General features: G+C 31.8%; 1 protein-coding gene across 1 annotated transcript in view; it reads right to left on the reverse strand.

The window, feature by feature from the left end:
• LOC126882531 (zinc finger protein OZF-like) overlaps window positions 1-23200 on the reverse strand; it is a 78667-nt gene that overhangs the window by 10858 nt on the left and 44609 nt on the right. The window contains exon 4 of the mRNA XM_050647498.1: window positions 9349-9729. Within this exon, the coding sequence (XP_050503455.1) occupies window positions 9349-9729 (381 nt within the window). The remainder of the gene's footprint in view (window positions 1-9348; window positions 9730-23200) is intronic.

Consider the following 23200-nt stretch of genomic DNA (forward strand, 5'->3'; position numbering starts at 1 on the left):
AGAGAAAGAAAGAGAGAGAGAGAAATAGAGAGAGAAAGAGAGAGAGAGAGAAAGATAGAGAAAGATAGAGAAAGACAGAGAAAGATAGAGAGAGAGAGAGAGAGAGAGAGAGAGAGAGAGAGAGAGAGAGAGAGAAGTGGGGAAGAAGTGTAAGGAAAGTGACCCCTGAAAACGTAAAAGCTGAGAAAATAAGAAGAAGACAATTTCATAATAGTTTCTAGAGTAGATATATTTATAGTCTTATGTACCACACAAGAATATTGCAAAAAAATTTACTTCATAGATGCTTAATATCCATTTGAAAATTAAGAACTAGAATATATTCAAAAATAAGTTTAAAATACACTAAGTTTAAATTTGACAGAAAAATATAAAAAATATATTTACTCCATTAAAATGTCACATTTTTTAAGCCGTACCTTATATTTGTTAGAGGAGTCAATTTTATTTCTTTAATGTGTAGGGAGATCAGTAGAAGCTTAAGTTCAAGTTTTTGGGGTAGCTACCCTTGTCCCGCGGCCACCCTTGTCCCGCGGCCGCCATCTTGGAAATGGTGTGCTAAGGGGTTTCGCGCTATATCTCGTAAACTACTAACCCTACGGAAAATCTAATTAAAGATAAAATGTAGCAAATTAAATTTTCTACAATTTTATTTCTATTACTTTTTATCGTCAAGTGACCAACAAAAAAGATATAAACAAAAATATGTAAAAAATGTTTAACAAGTTTCCTTTTGGAGGTTATAACTTTTTTTCAGTTCATTTTAAAATAAAATAACATTATAGCAATTTTGTAGAGGGTCTTTCAGCGAACAATTTACACTATAAATTTGTTTAATTCTATTTATTTATATAGGTTTTACAGCGCCCCAAACTTGACCAGATCCTCGAACGCTCATAGGGATATAATAAAAACAAAAGTTAGGTTTACCTTTCTATCTATATATATTTTTTATTCATACAATTTATTATGATTTTAACATTCCTATGCTATTATTAATCTGTTTTTGACCTTTCTCCACACTATAAAACTTATAACCCTAAGCATATATAGAAACGGCCCAAGAAGTTGTTTGAGGACAAATTAGCCGGTTCAGAAGAAGAATGACGCAACAGCATATTACAAAATTCTTAAGAAGAGCAAAAAACAAATTTTTGATATCAAAGTCAAAAAGTATGATCAAAATTAGCCATTCACCACACCGTGGTCAGGATCTCGAGATATATGCGTTTTTTGGGGTGTGCCGCTTGTTTATGAAGTAACATACCTTTTTTCCTATTGTATATTTTGACTTAAAATTTTCCAAAAAACTTCATGAATTATATTTTATTGTTGTGTTGGTTAAAATTATAAACTAAAAAGTTTGTCACTCAACTTTTTTAAGTAAACATGAAACTAACGTAATATGATGACAAAATGTTTAAAAACTAACAACTCCTTTTTTAATGTGTTTAAATACTTAGGACAAATCCCATTATTATCTACATATTTCAAAGATTACACAGTAAAATTTTCAAAAGAAAATATTTACAGAGACCAAAGATACAGCGAGGTAAATTTGAAAAATCATCAAAATTGATTTTCGGCATTTTTGTATAAAATTTGATTTTTGAACATGTTCCACCAAATCTAGATAAAAATAAACTTCATATTCGGATTCAGCGACCTCGAAAACATAAAAATAGACCAAAATTGGTCATTCACCTTAAATTTGATTTTCGTGGTCGGCATAACGATTGCTGCCGCTCGACTAAAATATAGATAGAAAAGTATTTTTTTTATTGTATTCCTATGAGAATTCGAGAATCTGATCAAGATCGGAGCGCTGTAAAACCTAGATAATAAATAAAATTAAACAACTTTATAGCGAAAATTGTTCATTGAAAAATCCTCTACAAAATCGCTATGATGTTATTTTATTGTGAAATAAACGGAAAAAAGTTATAACCTCCAAAAGGAAACTTCTTACAAAATTTTCTCATATTTTTATTTATAACTTTTTTGTTGGTCACTTGACGATAAAAAGTAATAGATATAAAATTGTAGAAAATTTAACTTGCTACATTTTATGTGTAATTAAATTTTCTGTAGGATTGCTAGTTTAGAAGATACAGCGCGAAAGCCCTTTGCACCCCTTTTCGAATATGTCGGCCGGCGGACAAGGGTGGGGACCCCAAAAACTTGAACTTAAGCTTATACTGAACCCCCCTACACATTAAAAAAAAATAAAATTGACTCCTCTAAGAAATGCAACCTAAATGTAACATTTTAATGGACTAATTTGTAAAATGTTAAAAGAATATCAACAGGCCATATTTAACTTAAATTTTTATCAAGAGCTTTCACGTACAGAAACAGAAAGGTAGAACACATTAATAGTTAAAATGTTCATTTATTGCTTTTATAATTTTTAAAAATATTTTTGCAACGCTTATTATAGGTAAACGTATATAAAAGTTTAAAATATCTGCATCAAAATATTAGTTGATTTGGTACAGATCAATAGTTAAAAATCTAATCTAAATAAAACTAGAAAGAGGATATTACACCGAAAAAAAAAATAATAGAAGCAAAGGAAAATATATGTTGAATGGGAAATGCTATGAAACAAACAATTCTAGGACTCTTATGTATAGGACAATTACAGCAATTATACAACTTATTGAACATACATAAAAAGTTTTTTAGAAAATGATTAGAAGAAAACATACCAAAAAAGTATATAAAGATCTTTAAAAAGTATAAGAGATCTTTCAAAATAATTTTTTTTATAGTTATATAAATAAAGGAAATAAACAAACAGCAGGAATATGGTAACAAACTGAAAAGAACACTTTACGTAAACATGATGTTACGTATTAGTAAAAACTTAATATTTTCATTAAAAAAAAACGATATTGATTTTGTTGCAGACATTTTAATAATACTTAACTCAATCATTAACAACAGTATATTTATGCTTTCAGCTAGAGTATAGTAATTGTTAGTACTTAAAACAAAGCAAAGATAAAAATTGAGAAATAGATTTCTATCAACGCAACACCTGAAAAATAAACCAAATTTTATATTATTAAAAACCACTATTGTTTTGAACACACATATACAAACAATTTATAACATTCTGTATCTCATAAATCGATTTGAACAAAGGTGTATTACTGAATTATTAAAAATATTCTTCCATAGCTCTTTACGGTGTTTGAGCTGTATATGTATATGGTTTATATGAGCCCCTTTCTCTGTCCGTTCACCTTTAGAATTTTTAGTTTATTGCGATTAGGTACCATAAGCAAATCATAATCTACATGCTTTTACAATTTACATAATAATAAATGTAGTGTCTCTTTTTTTTATCTACTAAAAACATTACATAATATTTGTGGCTCAATGTTATATATTATATAAAAATCATATTTAAAAATATTACCCTTATGGTATTTTATTTACTTTCAACATTAAGAAAAAAAATCTAAATCGTGGCATTTCATTCACTTACATACTTACACTAACATAAGTTGATTTTTTATAAGTACCGTAAAACCACAGCTAGTTGTAAAAATGACATAAAAACAATTGCCCATTAACTTCAAATTCATTTTGTGATACTGTAAAGCTTATTTTGCCGTTTGTGAGTTTTAATATGGGTCGAGGTAAAGTTACCGAAGCCAAAAAAATTTGTTCAATCATCATTAGATTTTTTATTTCTGGAAGATCCACTTCGGAAATTGCGAATATGTTGCAATTGTCATAGTATAGTGTAAGAAATATAGTTAGAACATACAAAACCTCGTAAAGGTTTCGTCTTCACAAAACCTAGAAATGTGGGAACACGTAAAATAATCGAGTAGATCGAATGGCATAAGACGCATTTTAGTGGGAAATGACGTGAAACGTATCTTGGGTTAATTGTTTTGTGAAGTGACGTTGTTGGAAGAGACGTTTCTAGGTCAACATGTCACCAAGAGGCTCAAAAATTAGAATTCGGTAATTACAAAATATAGCTAAAAAATCAATACGAATTGTTTATGAAAAGTTTGATTTTATCTCACGCTAAGGAACGCTACTTTCAAAAATTGTAACAAGGACATAAAGATTGGATGCACTGACGATAATATGAAATAGAATGGAGTATTGGAGACAGTAGGTGTCGCATTTCGCAAAAATGGAGGTTTTTCAAACCGACTAACAAGCGAAAAGCCTTCTACATCTGTAATGATCTAGGGCAGCATTGATTTTTTTTAACATGCAATGTTCATTGCAATCTGTCTCATTACAAACAATAAGCAATATACAGTAGACTCGCGATTATCCGAGTCTCGGTTATCTGAGCCCCTCGGTTAACCGAGGCAAAAGTCATAACTGGTGAGTTACAACTTTCAACCTTGGTGCAACATTGCCGCCTCAAAAAGAGGATTGAGGCTTACGCAAAAATCAATCAAAGGACTTTTTTAAACAGTAATATTGATAAGATAAATGTTTTTATCTCTTATAGACACAGCTATGGTTATTTACGTGTTTTTCTATCAATATAACCGATTTCAGTGTTAACCGAGTTTTTTGGTATCCGAGGTAGTCACGGTCCCAATTACCTCGGATAATCGCGAGTCTACTGTATATATAATTATTGAAAAATAACATAGAGGGAAGCCGTCCAGTGGCGAGCACCCAGTAAGACATATAAGATTATAATTGTAAAATAAGACATAACAAATACTTGCAACATAATACATGGATAAAATTTAGTATAGTGGACAGTTCAAACAATAAATATGATTATTAAACGTCTAAAAAACATGAATCAAAATACGAAAAAAAGTTTTAAAAATCACTAAAACTAAAACTGATTATTTCACCGCATTATGACACTGCACTCTGTTTCTCCAGATGTACTAGAGGTCCAAAGAGTCAGGTCTTTTCAATCTTCTTTCATGCGAAATGTTGAGCAGGTCCGTGGCGAACGGGTTTGGATGGCAGGATAGTCTGGCCTTGTATGTGGAATTTACACCACGACCTACAGCTACCAACTGTTAGCGAAGCAATATCTGCTGTAAATTCCACATACAAGGCAGCATTGATGAAATTGTAAAAACGGACACATGTCTGTCAACGAACGGAAGCAAAAATTGCAAGAAATATGACATTCACTTACACCAGAATTATGCCAGAACGTTACAAAGAAACTATGCCTCGAAGAATTTTGGATGTAATTAAAAATAAAGAGAATGTCATTAAGTGGTAAACTTTAACATTATTTTTTGTTAATATTAAATATTGACGTTTTTTAAGTTTATGTTATCCTGTTTAAAACCGTTTACATTAAAATATTTTCTGTAACTATAATAGGCATTCAGAAACGTTAGATGAATATATGATCAACTTTTAAAGTTTATGCTAAACTTGTTTATTTTTGTTTTGACTTGGTAGTCAACGTTGGCCTAAGATGGTTGATTAAGTTTCCTGGTAGAGTTTCACCATGTTCCCGGAGGTTATATCTTTTAACATCGGCGTTTAGCCTGTTCAATATCACTACAACATAATGTAGATTGAATTATAATTTCAACCATTGTTTGGTTCTGGAGCTATTTAGCAAGTATTCGAATTCACTGATGATGGACTGATAGGTCCGAAAACGTTTTGAATTGGACACATTTTTTCAATTACATAGAAGTGGTTTTTACTTCATGTTTGAGTTTTTTAACTATATGGTATACAGCCAACCTAGGGAACTACCCTTTTTAGTTTATTTTTCTCCAAAAATTAATTTTCTTTTTAATCTACGTTGGGCCAACTGACATAGAAGGGGGCTAGTATACGGATATGTATGACTGCATGCCTAAATGACACGCTCCAAAAGAGTAAAAATTTTAAATTAAAGAGTAAATGAGTTTAAATAATTTTAAATTTAGATTTGCAGATGATGTGCAATTTAAAAATTGGCTTTTGCCCATTACTAGGTATTAAAAATATAAATCTCATTACTTTTTTATTGATATAAATAATATCATCTCAACCTTATGTATGATGAATGCATCTAATCATACAGTATTTTCAGCCTCATAAAACGCAATATAAAATTTGGTTTATTTTAAACACTAAACACATTAAACAAAAACAAAAATCTAAACCATTTCTCTTCGTAAAAAAATATTAAACATTAGATTCACCTAATGAATAAAAATACTAATAATATATTTTATATATTTGGTTTAAATATGCTAAACTAATACCATCAACCCTTATAAAATCTAGCCCAAAACGAACACAGTTAATTTGTTCATATTGTTTCTTAAAATATACGCATAACAGTATGTAATAAAAAAGTATATAAAATTTTTTGCTTTAAAAATATTACGTATGTATTTATTGCACCATTATGATATATGGAATAAGTCTTCCATTTTCAAATCGTTAAAGAACAATTCGGTCCAAGATTCATTACATTTGAAAAATACTATATTCTATTTGAAACGGGAATATCTAAAATTTATTACTCTATTCTATACTCTATAGGTTTACATAAATCTATTTGTTGAATCATGTGTGTTTTAAGTATTAACTATATCATGTCAGTCGGATATCTCTAGAATCTTGGACCAAATTGTAACTTTTTAAAAATATTTGAATTAGCTCCATATGCATTATATGTATGTATAGCTGTCATATTAAAATAAAGAACTTTGATGCAAACTAGCACTACACGTACATACATGCAGGAAAGAGATTTATCTCATCTTAAATAATTTTTAAAAAGGAAATTATTGGGAACGAAATAGACTAATAAAAGTCTGATAATCATTGTTAGTCTGATAATTATGATTTTACCCTAGATGACGTTGGAGTGGATATAATACATCAAATTTGTCAAAGAATGTGGGAGACAGGTAAATAACCTGAATATTGAACAAAATCAATATATATCCCCATACATAAAAAGGGAGCGCAAGATCTAATTGCTCACTGCAGTAACATACTTTTACACGACATAATTCCATAGATGATAAAGCCCTTTTTACTTCCTGAAATTGCGGAGGACAAGCAGGTTTCGACCCCGGACGTGATAATAGGGAACAAATTTTAAATGGATGACAGATTATAAAAAAATTCAATATCTGTACTTCATGGATTGTAGTAAACCTTTCGACCTAGTCAACTGTAGTAAAATGTGGCAGGTTTTGTATAAAATGGGGGTCCCGAATCATTTGATACTACTAATTAAAAACCTGCACCATAATAATTATACCAGACTTTAGAGTAACTGGGGAACTAACCAAAAGTGTTAGGGTCACCAAAGGCGTGAGGTAAGGTTGCATACTAAGCTCAATTCTATTCAACATTCTAAGCTCCATTGTCAGAAGATAGAGATGGCGGAAGATAGAGAGAAATGGACGAATATTGGAAAAATTAGTTTTTTCAATATTTTTTAGTTATTCAATACTTTTTACTGGAAAATTTAGTTTTTTAGAAATAGCTAATGATCAATCATCAATAACAAGAAGAAGAATTATCGTTGAAGAATATTCCCGAGCGAAAAGCACCTTAAGAATCTGACAATATATAACTTGTGTAATATTTAAGACAATCAAAAATAATCATTTTTAAACTAAATATTAAATGAAAGAAATTAATGTTATTCTTTTCGTTATCGAAATAAAGATTTGGAAAGAAACTGTACACCATAATATGTAGTCTAACTGAAGGAAAGATATGTTTACTGTATCATATTTTATTAAATCTTAAATGTACTAGTATTCTCCTTTTCATGAACATTTTTCAGTGCGTCACAAATTATAGAAAAAAAGGTAAGTCCGTGATAATACACATTTATGACATTTATTCTAACGTGACATTTTAGTTAAATCTGACAGTTGTCAAATTTTATTTTCAATTTGGAATAAAACCAAATCAATTGTGTCTATTGCATTTATAAAATGGTATTTTCTTTCATTTGTATAGTCTTATAAATTGTACAGATTATATTGATAATATTATTATTTTATTTAATAAATAATTCTTTTTTGATTATGGCGCCATCTATCGACAACTAGAATAATCACCGAACTAAAATAATTACCAAATTATTCACAGACGTGCCTTTTTTTCTGTCACATACAGTTTAATGGGTTAGAGAGAAATCGAAAAACTGTGACGCACTGAAAAATGATCATGAGAAAAAGAATATGATCTATTCAGACAGTTATATAAAAGTGAAAATAATAAAATTAAGTATGGAGTACCACAATGAATTGTCTTGGTCGATGCTCTTTGCTTATCATATCGTGTAAGTAGAGGAGAGCAAAGAAATGTTGAGAAGTTGAAGGGTTGGTGAAGGGTTATAGAAGAGGGAGGACTTAATGTTAGCAGGGGGGTCTAAAATAGAGTAGATGTGGTTGGGAGGAATACGAATGGTTAGGGACATATAATAATTGTTTGGAAAAAAAATTAAGACGAGTAGAATTTAAATACCTTGGCTCCTACATAAAGGAAAATGGGACACTAAATCGAAAAATTGCCACAAGTTCTTTTTAACTGGAAGCGAATGAGCGTGGTACTTTGTGATCGGAAAATCAAGTAAGAGCTGAAAGGAAAGATATACAAGAGTGTGGTGAGACTTGCGTTGATGTAAAGCGGTGAAAGCGTCTATAAAGAAGATCCAGGAAAAGAAGACGGAGGTAGGTGAAATTAAAATGTTACGGTGGATGCTGGGCAGACTAGCAGGGATAGTATCAAGAATGAGTTGATTAGGAAAAGAGTCGGGGTGACTACGGTCTCAAAAAGATTCAAGAATAATGACTGCACTGGTTTGGTCGTGTTAGACGTAGAGAAAAGACTATGTGGGACGAAGTATAGAAATTTTAGAAGTTGAAGGAATGAGAACTAGAGGAAAACTCAGAACACGGAAGGACTATGTGGCAGGGGACTTGAGAAAGAAAGGTTTAGGTGAAGAAAACACGCTGAACAGAAATTAGTGGCGAAGAAAAGTAAGGAACAGGGACCACTGAAAATGGAAAAGCTGAGGAAGAAGAAGACGACTACAATGAATTGTCTTATACAAAGTTCTTTAGTTTCGATATATCCAGCTTGTTAAAGAATGCAATACGATATGTACAAAGAGTTTCAGCGTTACAGAACTATGAGTATGAGTATATTTAACATTAAAGTAAAAAATCCTTCCTAGGTAAAGTAAATTTTCCTCCCTTCATTTTAAAAGAAAACTCCATTATAATAAATCTGTTTTAAAGCAAAAAATCTGTTGTATTTAATACGTAATAAAATATATATTTAGTAATAATAATTTATATAAAATCGTAATATACTTTGAAGCATAAATAACAAAAACTTATCAATTTTGAACGTTTTGGTTTATATCAGACTTTTCTTCTTGAACAAAAGCGGCTGCAGCCGAACCAATCGGATGGTGTTTTTTAATATGCACTCTTAAATTTCCTTTTTGTTTGGCTTTGTACGGACAAAGAGGACACTGAAATTTGGGCTCTTGGTCGCCACATTCGTCTTGTTCGTGTCTCCTCATAGTTGACTTCCATTTGTACCGTTTTCCGCAATGTCGGCAAGCAAACTGTGAATCTGGACTGTAACCTGGACGGACTATGTTATCTGCGAACTTTTTTATGGAGTTTCTGTGCTCTTTATGTTTTTTGGGAGATTTTCCTGACGGATCTAGAAGTTTTTCCAGTGTTGGTGGAACGAGTATTTGGTCAAATTCCAAGAAATCTACAAATATGATGAACGTTACTAAATATAAAGCAAAATAAACGAGAAAATAGGTATTTTCTATATAGAAGAGGTGAATATCTTAAAGTAAATTCCATTAGAAACATATAAGAAGTAGCTCAGTGTTAAACGTTTTTTATTTTCGCAAAAAACGTAAAATTTCAAAACCCCTTACACCTTTGTATTAGAATAAAGAAATTATTGCTTTGGTTAACAAAATTACTAACTTGGTTAATTTGATAGGAATAAAGCAAAAATTATTTACAAAAATTGTACATTAACAAAAATTAATTCTGATCCTAAGTTTCATTGCCTGAAATAAAATATTACATACCATTTGGACGCAGTTTTTTCACATCGACGACAAAAAAGTGCTTTGTTAAAAAATTGATTTTAATGTACATATTAGGTTTGTAACGCAGGTCCTGCGTTTCCAATACCTGTCTGGCTCGCACCAGGCGATGACGCATTAGGTCCTGCGCAAATTGAACCTAAGCGAGACACAACCTGCGCCGGCGGGACGGGTGACCCGTGCAGTTATTTTTCTAGCGTGCCGCATATTGAACACAACCCAACCCAACCGCTGGCTATCGACGTGGCGAATAGAGACGGGCAAAATCAGTGCGGACATGTAACGGTTACTTTTGATAACGGTTCTCAGTAGTACTGAGAACAAACACTGATTACAAAATACTGATGTACATATTATAAAATACTGATTCTTGTACTGAATTGAGTAGGCAACTTTAAATCGGTATTTCCGTACTTGTAACTAGTAACGTTTTAAAAATATCTTACACGTCCCTAGTAGTCGTAGCGGTATGACTTTCGAAAACATCGAATTTGATCATAAGCGGGTGCATAAAAAGATATATTACACTGAGTATTTTATTTCTGCACATAATACCTACATATTTAAAATAATCTCTCGACTACTGCTCGGTCATAACTCATATTCCTCAATTTACTGCTCGGATCACAATCATTTACAATTACTGCAGGATCGCAATAATTTACAATTACTGCAGGTCATAATTGAGGCGCTCAGAGCAACAGTGGCCTAACCCCAAAAACGAAGTTTTGAGATAAATGCAATATTTGCATTCGTATTTCCATTGTGCTTATGGGATGGCGCTACAAATTATGTAGCGTCATTTAGCCAAATATAGAGGTAGGTTGTGTAGACCCTTGTTAATCCGAAGATTTAATGTTGCTGCTTTTATTGATATATTAATCTAAAAAAGCTCAATTTGTGGCTTAGGCCACTGTTGCTCTGAGCGCCTCAATTCATAATCCCTCCGCTACTAAATACTACTCCGGGGTTATAAAAAATAACACTATCTGCATATTTCGGTTTTCGGACAAGTTGAATTTGAGGGTAAGACGATCTTTTTATCGATCACGGTTTTAAGTAACATGAATCATTTTTCACCTTATTTTTCTAATAATGTGTTTTCGTAAAGGCATAACTTTGATTATTAATTTCGTATCGCCGCTTATTTGTTAGTCTACCAAAAGTTATCAGAATTTAATGACAAAGAACGCAGTTTTCACTCGGGGTGTTGACTATGCTCACATTTTTATTTATCACAATAAATTGTACTTAGGTACCATCCGTATTCATTTCAGATACGTCCATCTCGCAAACAAAAACAAGTAAAAATAAACATCTGGCGGTGAGTCACGCATCCCACGGTCCATGAAAACTGTACGCCGCCGATGACAAACGTTCCCAAGCGAGACCTGCGAACGCATGCGCTGATTGTAGGATGCGCAAAACTGTCTACGCAGTTCGCCGGTGCAGGTTGTGTCTCGCTTAGGATCAATTTGCGCCGGGGCTTATTCTCGATGCTGCCGTCCATCGACTCGGCTCTTCGCATGTGTACTGGATCTTTCCAGTAAGACAGAGTCGGCATATATAAATAGAATCGATAGGCGAAACCTAAGAGACTCCATTTTTAAATAAATAATATTTTAAAATGACAATCTAAAATATTTCTTAGATCGGAAACAAATTCTCACTTTCACCTATACCCTATCCTTGTACAATTTGCAAGGAAAAAGAGCGATAAATGCATAGATATGGGGGATCTAAAATTTGCATCCCACAACACGTCAATTTATTTAGGAAAAATATCAAACGAATGTTGATTCCCAGTACTCAATTCGTTAGTAAAAACGAAGGTAAATAAAGACAGTTAAGATTTGATTTGTTTCAGAAACCCCCACTAGATGCCTATGTACATTTCGGCCTCTTGATTTCCTCAGGACAGCCCGTCGTGTGCTCTGAATCCAAACCAAATCCAACTATCGAGTAATCAAATCAACATAATATAATTTGCAAAAAGACGCTATAGCGACATCTAACAAAAGATATGCGAAACCTAAGAGACACCTTTCAAATAGGTGTCAAACTCCTGAAACCTGAAACCTTTTTTCAAATAAATAATATTTAAAAAAAAACTCTAAAAGATTTCTTAGGTTCTCACTTTCACCTATAATAATACCCTATCCTTCTACAATTTGCAAGGAAAAAGAGCAATAAATGCATATACATAATAGAATTATTTAAATTATTATTTGTTTTTTATCCGTTTTGTGCTGTAAGTGCTTTTTATGGTCCTATTAGAGGTAAAACTGTCTAACTACACTTTTCAGAAAGTTGAGAAAAATCGATTTAAAGGTACAAATTGTTTTTTCAATTCACCTGACTCGAATATTGGAATTTTTGTAATGCAACTTTAAAGAATGAATAAAAACAGATATTTTAAGCCATATTTCGTCACAGGAACTATGATACAATCAATACTAGAAAATTTTTGTACTTGATGAGTTTTTCCATGAACACAATTATTGGATATTGATATCCTATTAAAGGTAAAACTCACTAACTACACTTTGTACTTGATGAGTTTTTCCTTGAACATAATTATTGGATATTGAGAAGTTAATGAATTTGTCTCCATAAAATTTCGCTGACTTACAACAAACGAACTATCAGAAATAACAGTCTATTATTTAAAAAATGAACAATAAGTTTCGTTCTTCGAAAATAAATGCAATTCTTTCGGCATTTATGACAGCCACAAAAGTCGTGTGTTTAATCGCAAAGTAGATTATGTTAGGTACCCTTTATACAGTGCTAGTCAAAAGTCCGTACCCCCCCTCGTATATTTTGAACGGTTATACTTATAATAGTGAAATTTGGAGGGAGGAAATAAACTGACGTAGGCTTCTTAACTAGTCATGACAGGTGACGTAATAGTGACACATGACTTTACAGCGCTACTGTGACAGATAATTTTAAATGGGATCTTATGGCAAGTAATACCTCGTTTGAAAGATATTCAAAATACCTATTCAGTCATACTAATTTTTTTTGGATATAAATTGATTTTGATTTTGGTGAATAAATGAAATAAATATAAAATTGTAGTTTCGCATTTAATTAATACAAATTCAAATGTTCGCCTATGGTTTTTTTGTCAAAAAAGTTCACGTTTTTTATTTCTCTAATAGTTTTTACATCAACGTCAACCCTTTTGACAAGTAATCATAGGCGGAGGTTTGAATTTTTATTAATTAAAAGTGAAACTACAATTTTATATTATTTCATTTATTCACTAAGATTAGCTTAAACTCAAACAAAATTAGTATGACTGAATAGGTATTTTCAATACCTTTCAAACGAGGTATCACTTGCCATAAGATCCCATTTAAAATTATCTGTCATAGTGGCGCTGCAACGTCATCTGTCACTATTACGTCACCTGTCATGGCTAGTTAAGACGCCTACATCTGTTTATTGCCTCCCTCCAAATTTCACTATTATAAGTATAACCGTTCAAAGGATACGAGGGGGTACGGACTTTTGACTAGTACTGTATAAGCTATCACTGTTACAAAGAAATTTAAGCTCATATTTTTTTAATCAATCGCTGAATAGATAATGCACTCAAATATAATGTACAGTTTCAACAATACAATGTAACACACAAGTCGCCTGCTAAAACGCAAAATAGATTATGTTATCTAATGTATTGTTTAAAAGATCACTAAGTACCGATTCGGCATTCTAGATTGCAAGGAAAAATTCACTAAGTGCAATAATAAGTTATAATGAGTTTTATCCTGAAACCAAAATTCACAATATCGCACTCTAGATTGGAGGGAAAAATTAACTAAGTGCAATAATACGTTTTAATGAGTTTTGCTCTGAAATCGAAATTCACAGTAATGCACTTAGTGAATTGTACCATAAATTATCTTAGCAATTAAAAGGGTTAGAGCCCCAGGTGACTTCTCTAGGTCTGGGTAGTACCGTATTTAGTTCAAATTGACGAAAATGTCAAATTCTCAAAAAAGTGCACTTAGTGAGTTTTACCTCTAATAGGACGAATGGGATATAAAAAAACTAAAAAAAGTAATGTAAAACGACGTTTATTAGGTATCCAAATAGTTATAAAAATATTATGTAATAATAAAAACATTTAAAAAAAATTGTCATTAAACACGAGGTAGGTCAAAATTTTGTGTTAAACATCCTGTTTATATAGAATGGTGGTTACAGTCGTCAAACTGTTTTAGATGTATTACATCACAGCGAATCATATATACTAGTATCTTTAGATTAATCTTATCAACCACGCTCTGACTTACGCGTCAGACACGTGGACGATGACAAAAAACGATGAAGAACCTTAGGTTCTTTGAACCTTTGAAGGTAAAATCCTCAGATACATTTTATAAAGGCGTGCAGGAAATCGGATTATGGCGTAGGTGATATATTTTGAGCGTTATCGCCTTTATAGTTAACCTATTTTTTCGGAGCAAAGAGAAAGAATGAGCTGCAAATTTTGTGTAAGAAAAGTTTGACTCTTGGATTCAAATTGACGCCTATATAACCGCTTAACGAATTTTGAAATAATCAAAGGGTACCTACCGTCTACAAACGGAATTTTTTTCACAAATCATAAGCTGTAGAAAAATTTTGAGCACAGGAAAAGAACGAGCTGCAAATTTTATGTAAGAAAAGTGTTACAATATTGTGCTCAAATTGACGCCAATATAACCGATTAACGAATTCTGAAAAAATGGGTACCAAGGTATCCAAAAAAACTGTGGAATATCACGACTTGATATGATCATATCCCATATAAAGAAATACGAAGAACAGGAAGGATTTAGAATACCGTAGATAAAATAGAATCCAAACAGTTTTTATGGTACGGGCATGTAATGCGAATGAATAATGAGCGATGGCCAAAACAGGCCTTAAACTATGTTCCATAGAATAGAAGAACGAGAGGAAGGCCACCAGCATTAAAATGGAGACATAGTCCAGTCGAGTTAGACGAATAAAAGGCCTAAACTTGCATTAGGAGCTGCCCCAAATTCTAGTTTTCTAATCTTTAAGGGGGGCAATGGTAGTGTAACTTTAAAATCTCGACTGAATTGCGCTATTACGTTAGCCGCCATCTTGATTTTAAACGAGAACCGTTTTTGCTCAATATCTCCGCCATTTTCGACTTTTCGACAAAAAGTATAACAATCAAGATTGTTGAAAATGTGATTTTTTATCATTTCTATTGTTACAATTTTTTCGTGCCGTCGATATTTTCTGAGTTATGGCAGAAAATAGTGACAGTTAGAGCATAATTATTAAATTATCTCGTTTATTATTAGTTTTACGACAAAAATGTCCCTATACAAAAATAGAGAGAACTAAATTCTACACAATTTTAAGATCTTTAATTTTTTTTGCTAAAGTTAATATTTAAGGTAGTACGTATGCGATAATGGCGCGAGCGTAAGACCCGATTGATTTTGTATCAATTGTTTTTGTTCAATATCTACGCCATTTTCAACTAAAATTGTCCCAAATATGATTTCGTACAATTTCTTTTTAATACTTTTTTTCATGCGGTTGATATTTTCCGAGTTAAGTGGGAAAATAGTAAAAAGTGGTGGGGGGAGCCTAATTACTAAATTGAATATTGTTTCTGAGCTGTTCCAAATTTTATAATTCTATCCTTTAGCTAAGATTAATAGTAGTGTAAATTTAAAATCTCGACTGAATTCCACCGTTGCATTAGCCGCCATATTGATTTTAATGGAGAACCGTTATTGCTTAATATCTCCACAGTTTTCAACTTTTAGACAAAAACGGTAGGAAATAAATTGTTGGAAACGCAATTTCCTACAATTTCTTTTCCACAATTTTTTTATGCGATCAATATTCTCTTAACGCGAGTTAAGGGGGAAAATAGTGGAAGCGGAGGGGAAACATAATTATTGAATTGTCTCATTCATTATTAACTTTACGACATAATTGTACATAAACAAAAATAAAAAGAATTATATTTTATACAATTTTTGAAACTTCCAATGAAACACCAACCAAACTAAGTACATAAAAGACATTAATAATAACTTATATGCATTAAGTTCACTTAGTTTTATTAACTAGCGGGTTTGATTGGTTGAATTTGTCTGTCGATAATTAAGTTTCATGCCAGCTAACATATTTTAATATTTCAACTTTTTGAAGTTATACTTCTTTACGGGCGTAGTGACGGTGAAATTTTATATGGGAAAACCTAGCGACCGGGCGCATGCGCATTATAACTTTGTTCTGATTGGATGTTCAAATGACATGACAAAAATTATCCAATATGGCAGCTGTGGCACAGCTGTGGGACTGCGTTTGGTTATAATGTATGCTTGTTGCGTTTTAAAATTTGTAGGAAGAGAAACAACAAACAAAAAGTTAGTTAATGGTTATACTGCCTTTTTAAATAGTTTTCATATTACATTTTTGGACTTATTTACATAGAAGAGATGATTGTTTCATGCCAATGTGAAAGCTCATCAAACTGTGCCTAGTATGAGTGCCGCAGATCTCGCTTATTCAAAGCTAAAGAATCTTTCACTGGTAAGTGTTTTATAAATAGTTGATCAAATTTTGTTATGATATTTGAACATAGCCACTTTGCACGACGCAAGTGATTGCGAAATTTATTAGTCGTTATACGGGCTCCGATACCTACCTTGAACCTACCAAAATACATAAGTAGTATGTAATACTTTTATTTACATAATTTATATTTATATTTACATAATATATTGTCTTCTTACTCTATGTTTTGTTGTATTTTTTCAATTCTAAATCATTTCAATTCAAAATCAAAATAATTTAATTTACATAAGTTAAAAATGTCAAAAGGTTAATCTGTTTAGTTAGACGATCTTCGCACATAATGACAGGCTGTCTCTGTGGCGCAGTTTTAATGCGAGAGAATCCCAATACAACGCAAATACCAGCCGCGTGGTAAGTTGGTTCGAATCCCAATAGAAACTTTTATTTTTTTATTTTTTTTATACATTTTATGATTGTAAGTATATTTATTATATAATTTTATTTTCAGAAAATACGTATTTAGTTAAAAATTTTTCCGACAATTAATGTTCAGAAATCATTTGTGGCATTTTTAGTGTGTTTGTGTGTGTTTTATTTTTTTATTATTTTAATTTTTGGCACTGTTTTAATAAAAATGTTTGAGAAGTAGTAAGTATAAATTAATTTAATATTTAAATAAAATATAAATAAAAAGTATATTAATTTCGTTTATAATCATATAATCATATAATAGAAGTATAACTTCTTACGTGCGTACAAAGTACACACACATTCTTTTTTTTTTGAATTTTGGACCCTGTTGGGGGGAATTTTCCCACCCCCCTCGTAGACCCGCCACTGGTTCTCTCGAAAAATTGTAGTAAATCGTAATTGCTACAATTTCAGCCCTTACACTTTTTGTCGAAAAGTTGAAAATGGCGGAGATATTGAACAAAAACTATTGCTATAAAATCAATCAGGTCTTACGCTCGCGCCTTTACCGCATACGTACTACCTTAAATATTTTATAAAAAAAATGAGAGAAATCGAAATTGTACAAAATTTAGTTATCTTCATTTTTGTATAAGTTCAAATTTGTAGTAAAACTAATAATAAACGAGATAATTCATTAAATCAATAATTATGCTTTAACTGTCACTATTTTCCCCATAACTCGGAAAATATCGACCGCACGAAAAAAAATATACAAAACAAAATTATAGAAAATCGCATTTTCAACAATTTCAGTTTCTACACTTTTTGTCGAAAGGTTGAAAATGGCGGAGATATTGAACAAAAACCGTTCTCGTTTAAAATCAGCTAACGCAACGGTCAAATTTAGTCGAGATTTTAAATTTATACTACTATTAATTGACCCTCCCTAAAGATTAGAAAAATAAAATTTGGGTCAGCTCTTAATGCAAGGTCAAATGCTATCCCGACTGGGCTAAGAAGCAATCAGAGAAATAATGAAAGATAGAGCCATAAATGAGAAGGAATGAACCGACCGAAAAAGGTGGAGATCAAAATGCAGGATGTGGCGGAGGCTGTAGGACCCCGTAGATATATATCAAACGTCCTAGTTGATTCTTGATCGCAATATATACCTATTGTACATATTAGACATAATCATAAATAACCTGAGATACGCTGATGATACAGTTCTTTTAGCCGAATCACATGAAGACCTAGATAATGCTTAATGAAGTGACCGCGATGAGTGAAGAATATGGACTATCGCTCAACATAAGCAAGACGAAATATATGATCATAACAAAGATAACTCAAAAAAAAATCAATGGTAAAATCCCAATAGTTGGCTGTATACCTTAGTTTATAACTCAGGACATTCGTGAGATATATGTACAGATTCAACCTATTGAAAGAGTAACACAATTCAAATAACTAGGTACAACCATTAATGAAAACAATGGGAGCTCTCAAGAAATACTAATCAGAATCGAACAGGCCAGAAGCACATTTACAAGAAGGAAGAGGCTCCTCTGCTGTCGGAACTTAAACCTTGACGTAAAAATTGACGTGAGGAGCCTGAAGTCATTCGAGATGTGGATGTAACGAAGAATATTGAAGATCTCATGGGTAGATAGAATAACCAACGTAGAGGTAATGAGACGTATGCATAATGAAAGAAAAGTACTTCTAACAATTAAGAGAAGAAAACTGTGATATATGGGACATGTGATGAGAGGAGATAAATACCTATAGACCAGGGCGCATCTGTAAAAATATTAGTACATTTGGACGTTGAGAGATGACTCATATTTTTTGCAGAAATTGCTTGAAAATAACTCATATAATAATAATTGAGTTATCCTCCCACTCAAAAAAGTCCGGAACATTGTTTAATTAAATAATCAAAATGTCAAAAAATGATGGAAAAATTCGATTTTTTTCTTCGTTTTTTGATTATAACTTTAAAAGTATTCATTTCTGAGAAAAGTTGTACTGACATAAAAGTTGCGTAGTTAATTAAATTTCCTATAACAGAGGATTCGTTAAGAATTTTAAAAATTGTCACCCTTGTTGCGAAATAGCAAAAATTGCGAAAAAACGATAAAAAACAAGTATCCGCATTTTACGTTTTTCAACCATTTATGCTACACTAAGGACCTTAATATTTTACCCAGAAAAACTTTATGATATAAGAAAACGATACTGTGAATTTCATTAAGATCGGTTTAATACATTTTGCAAAATAAATTTTGCAATCCAGCTTTCGCAAAAAATATTCATTTTTTCAAAATGTTGCAGGACTGAAGAATATAGAAGAATACTGTACCTTTCATTTGCAATTTGCAAAATTAAAATCGGTTAACCACTACGGCGTCAGGATTTTTTTTAAATAAACATTATTTTTTTGATGCTACGCGCAGGACAGCGGATAGTTTGCTCTGATTGGACATTCCAATGACCTTTGATAATGATTGATAAATTTTAATTTATAGTACACTTCGATATAAATAAATAAATTTGTTTATTGCAAAATAAAAACACATACTCTGTCCTTTGAAATAACACTTTTTTGGCAAAAACTTTCTTTGTTCATATATTTTAAGTTAGAGAATAAAAGTTTTATTATTTTTAAACATATGCAATTGTTTAAACGATATTTCACAACAATAATCAAATTAGTTTGATTTTTGTGGAATTAAAATATTAAAATGCAACAAAATATAGAGTAAGAAAATAATATATTAGATAAAGATTGGAAGAAATTTTGGTGGAAATCAACTTGTGTGAATCGAACACCGCTGTCCTGCGCGTAGCACCAAAAATTAATGTTTATTTAAAAAAATTCCCAACGCCGTGGTAGTTAATGGATTTTAAGTTTAAAAATTGCAAATGAGCGGTACAGTATTCTTCTATACGTAAAAAAATGTCAACTTGCTATCTGCTGTATTTTCAGTCCTGCAACATTTTGAAAAAATGAATTTGTTTTGCGAAAGCTGGATTGTAAAATATATTTTGCAAAATCTGTTGAACCCATCTTAATGAAATTTACAGAACTGTTTTATTATATCATAAAGTTTTTCTGGATAAAATATAAAGGTCCTAAGTGTAGCATAAATGGTTGAAAAACGTAAAATGCAAATACTTGTTTTTTGTGGTTTTTTTCGCAATTATTGCTATTTTGCAATAAGGGTGACAATTTTTAAAATTTGTTACCAATCTTATATTGTAGAAAATTTAATTACGCAACTTTTATATCTGTACAACTTTTCTCGGAAGTGAATTAAAGTTATCATCAAAAAACCAAGAAAATAATCGAATTTTTCCTTCATTTTTTGACATTTTGATTATTTAAACAATGTTCCGGACATTTTTGAGTGGGAGGATAACTCAATTATTATTATAGGAGTTAATTCCAAGAAATTTCTGCAAAAAAATATGACAGGTAAAAGGGGGAGAAGTGTACTTTTGAAGTGTGTAAAATTAATAATTCTTAGCTGAGCGCTTTCGGCTTATAAAGCCATCTTCGGAGCTATGGTCAAAAAGGTCAAAATACCACTATGAAGAGAGGGGTTCCATTTATGATATGAAATACTTCTGTTTCTTATGTAGTTTTTTATTGGTTGGAAAAAACCTTGTCTGTCTGTTTAAAAAATTGTTCAATTTGCTGTTGGTTATTTTTGTATCCAGAAAAGTTAAACATCAAGAACGAGCACAAAGGACTTTCACACGAAAATTTCATTATATATAAAACGAATATTTGATCATGGTAAGGTCAAAGGTTACCATGATCAAATATTCGTTTTATATATAATGTAATTTTCGTGTGAAAGTCCTTTGTGCTCGTTCTTGATGTTTAACTTTTCTGGATACAAAAATAACCAACAGCAAATTGAACAATTTTTTAAACAGACAGACAAGGTTTTTTCCAACCAATTAAAAACTACATAAGAAACAGAAGTATTTCATATCATAAATGGAACCCATCTCTCTTCATAGTGGTATTTTGACCTTTTTGACCATAGCTCCGAAGATGGCTTTATAAGCCGAAAGCGCTCAGCTAAGAATTATTAATTTTACACACTTCAAAAGTACACTTCTCCCCCTTTTACCTGTTGTCATAAGTGTGTACGAAACTATTTCAGTCTTTACATTTAAAAAAATATGAGTCACCTCTCAACGTCCATCTCAAAACAGATGCGCCGTGGACTACTAATACTCCAGGTCATTATTCAAGGAAAAATCCAGGGAAAAAATCCATGGGAAGGAGACGTAACTCATGACTAAAGAACCTTGGAATGGTTTGGATGTAGTAACAATGAATTATTTAGAGCCGCGGTCTCAAAAGTAAAACTCGCTCTGATTATTGCCAACCTTCGAAGCGGAGACGCCACCTAGAGAAGATACATATTAGACTAATATAATTATACAGTGTGGAAGGCACTTACGGAATAAAATTATTTCTGTCCTTGTTTCAAAAATTTTAAAAATCGCTGAGACCCATCGATTTTTAAATAAATTTGTGCACTTTTTAAACATAAATTTAAATGTACGTTCAAATGATTAGTTCAAGTCTAGCAGAGTCCATAAGCTTTAGTTTGAATGGAGCACCCTGTATATTTTTATATTTTTAAAAGCTGCTTAATAAACTGATTTTAACGAACTATATTATATAGGGTGTATTATGAATAATACAGGGTGAAATTTTGAAATTATACAGTATGGAAACCACTTATGGAATCAAATTGTTTGTGTCCTTATTTTAAAAAATTATAAAAAAATACTGGGACACGTCGACTTTTAATTTCAAATGGGCGCTTTATAAACATAAATACAGGGTGATTGACGCAAGTACAGCCTAGTCCATGATCTCTAGTTTTAATGGATAACCCTGTATATTTTTATGTTTTTAGAAGCGACTTTACAACCTCATCTCACAAAAGTGTTTTATATAGTGTCCATTATACAAGGTGAAATTTTGAAATTATTTTTAAATTTAAAAACTCAATGTTTCATTAAAATTAAAGATCACGGACTATGCTAGACTTGTGTGAATCACCTTGTATATTAAAGTTTATGTTTAAACAGTGCATATTTGAATTTAAAAGTTGACATATCCTAACGTTTTTTATAATTTTCTAAAATAAGGACACAAACAATTTTATTCCATAAGTGGTATCCACACACTGGGATACACACAATAGGAAACAGTGAAAGAGTTAGAACAAAAACTGGAACAGTGGAGACAAGCTCTGGAGAAAAAAGGTTTAAAACTTAGTAGGACAAACAGAGTATTTGGAATGTTCATTTAAAGATGGAGTTACTACAAATAAAATGGTATCTTTGGATGGTGAAATGATTGTGAAAAGCAATAGTTTTAAGTACCTAGGATCGGTATTACAGAGTAATGGAGAAATATATGGAGATGCATGCAGTAGAATTAGGGCTGGATGGATGAAGTGGAAAGAAGCGAGTGGTGTGTTGCGTGACAGAAAAATTCCAATGAAGCTGAAGGGAAAATTCTATAAAACAGCCATAAGACCGGCTATGATGCACGCAACTGAATGTTGGGCATTGAAAAAGAAAGAGGAACAACGAATGCATGTGGCGGAAATGAGAAAGCTTAGATGGATGAGTGGAGTGACAAAGAAGGACAAAATTAGAAATGAGTAAATTAGGGGAAGTCTAGGTGTGGCACCAATTGATGCCAAAATGAGAGAGCATAGGTTAAGATGGTTTGGTCATGTTCAACGTCGAGACGTTAATCACCCAATACGAAGAATAGCTGAAATGCAGATTCCTGGAAGGAGTAGGAGAGGAAGAACAAAGAAGACCTGGGGGGAGACGATAAGGCAGGACATGTTGGTAAAGGGGATTAACATTGATATGACCCAAGATAGAATAGTGTGGAGAAATGCAATTAGGGAAGCCGACCCCGCATAGGGATAAGGCAAAGAGAATGATGATGAAGTGGTATCCACACACTATAATTTCAAAATTTCACCCTGTATTATTCATAATATATTTACCATACATGATATTGATCTTTGAAACCAGGTTGTTAAGCAGCTTTTAAAAATATACAGGGTCTTCCATTAAAAA

Source organism: Diabrotica virgifera, chromosome 3 (genome assembly GCF_917563875.1).
Source record: "Diabrotica virgifera virgifera chromosome 3, PGI_DIABVI_V3a".
Taxonomy (NCBI): Eukaryota; Metazoa; Arthropoda; class Insecta; order Coleoptera; family Chrysomelidae; genus Diabrotica; species Diabrotica virgifera.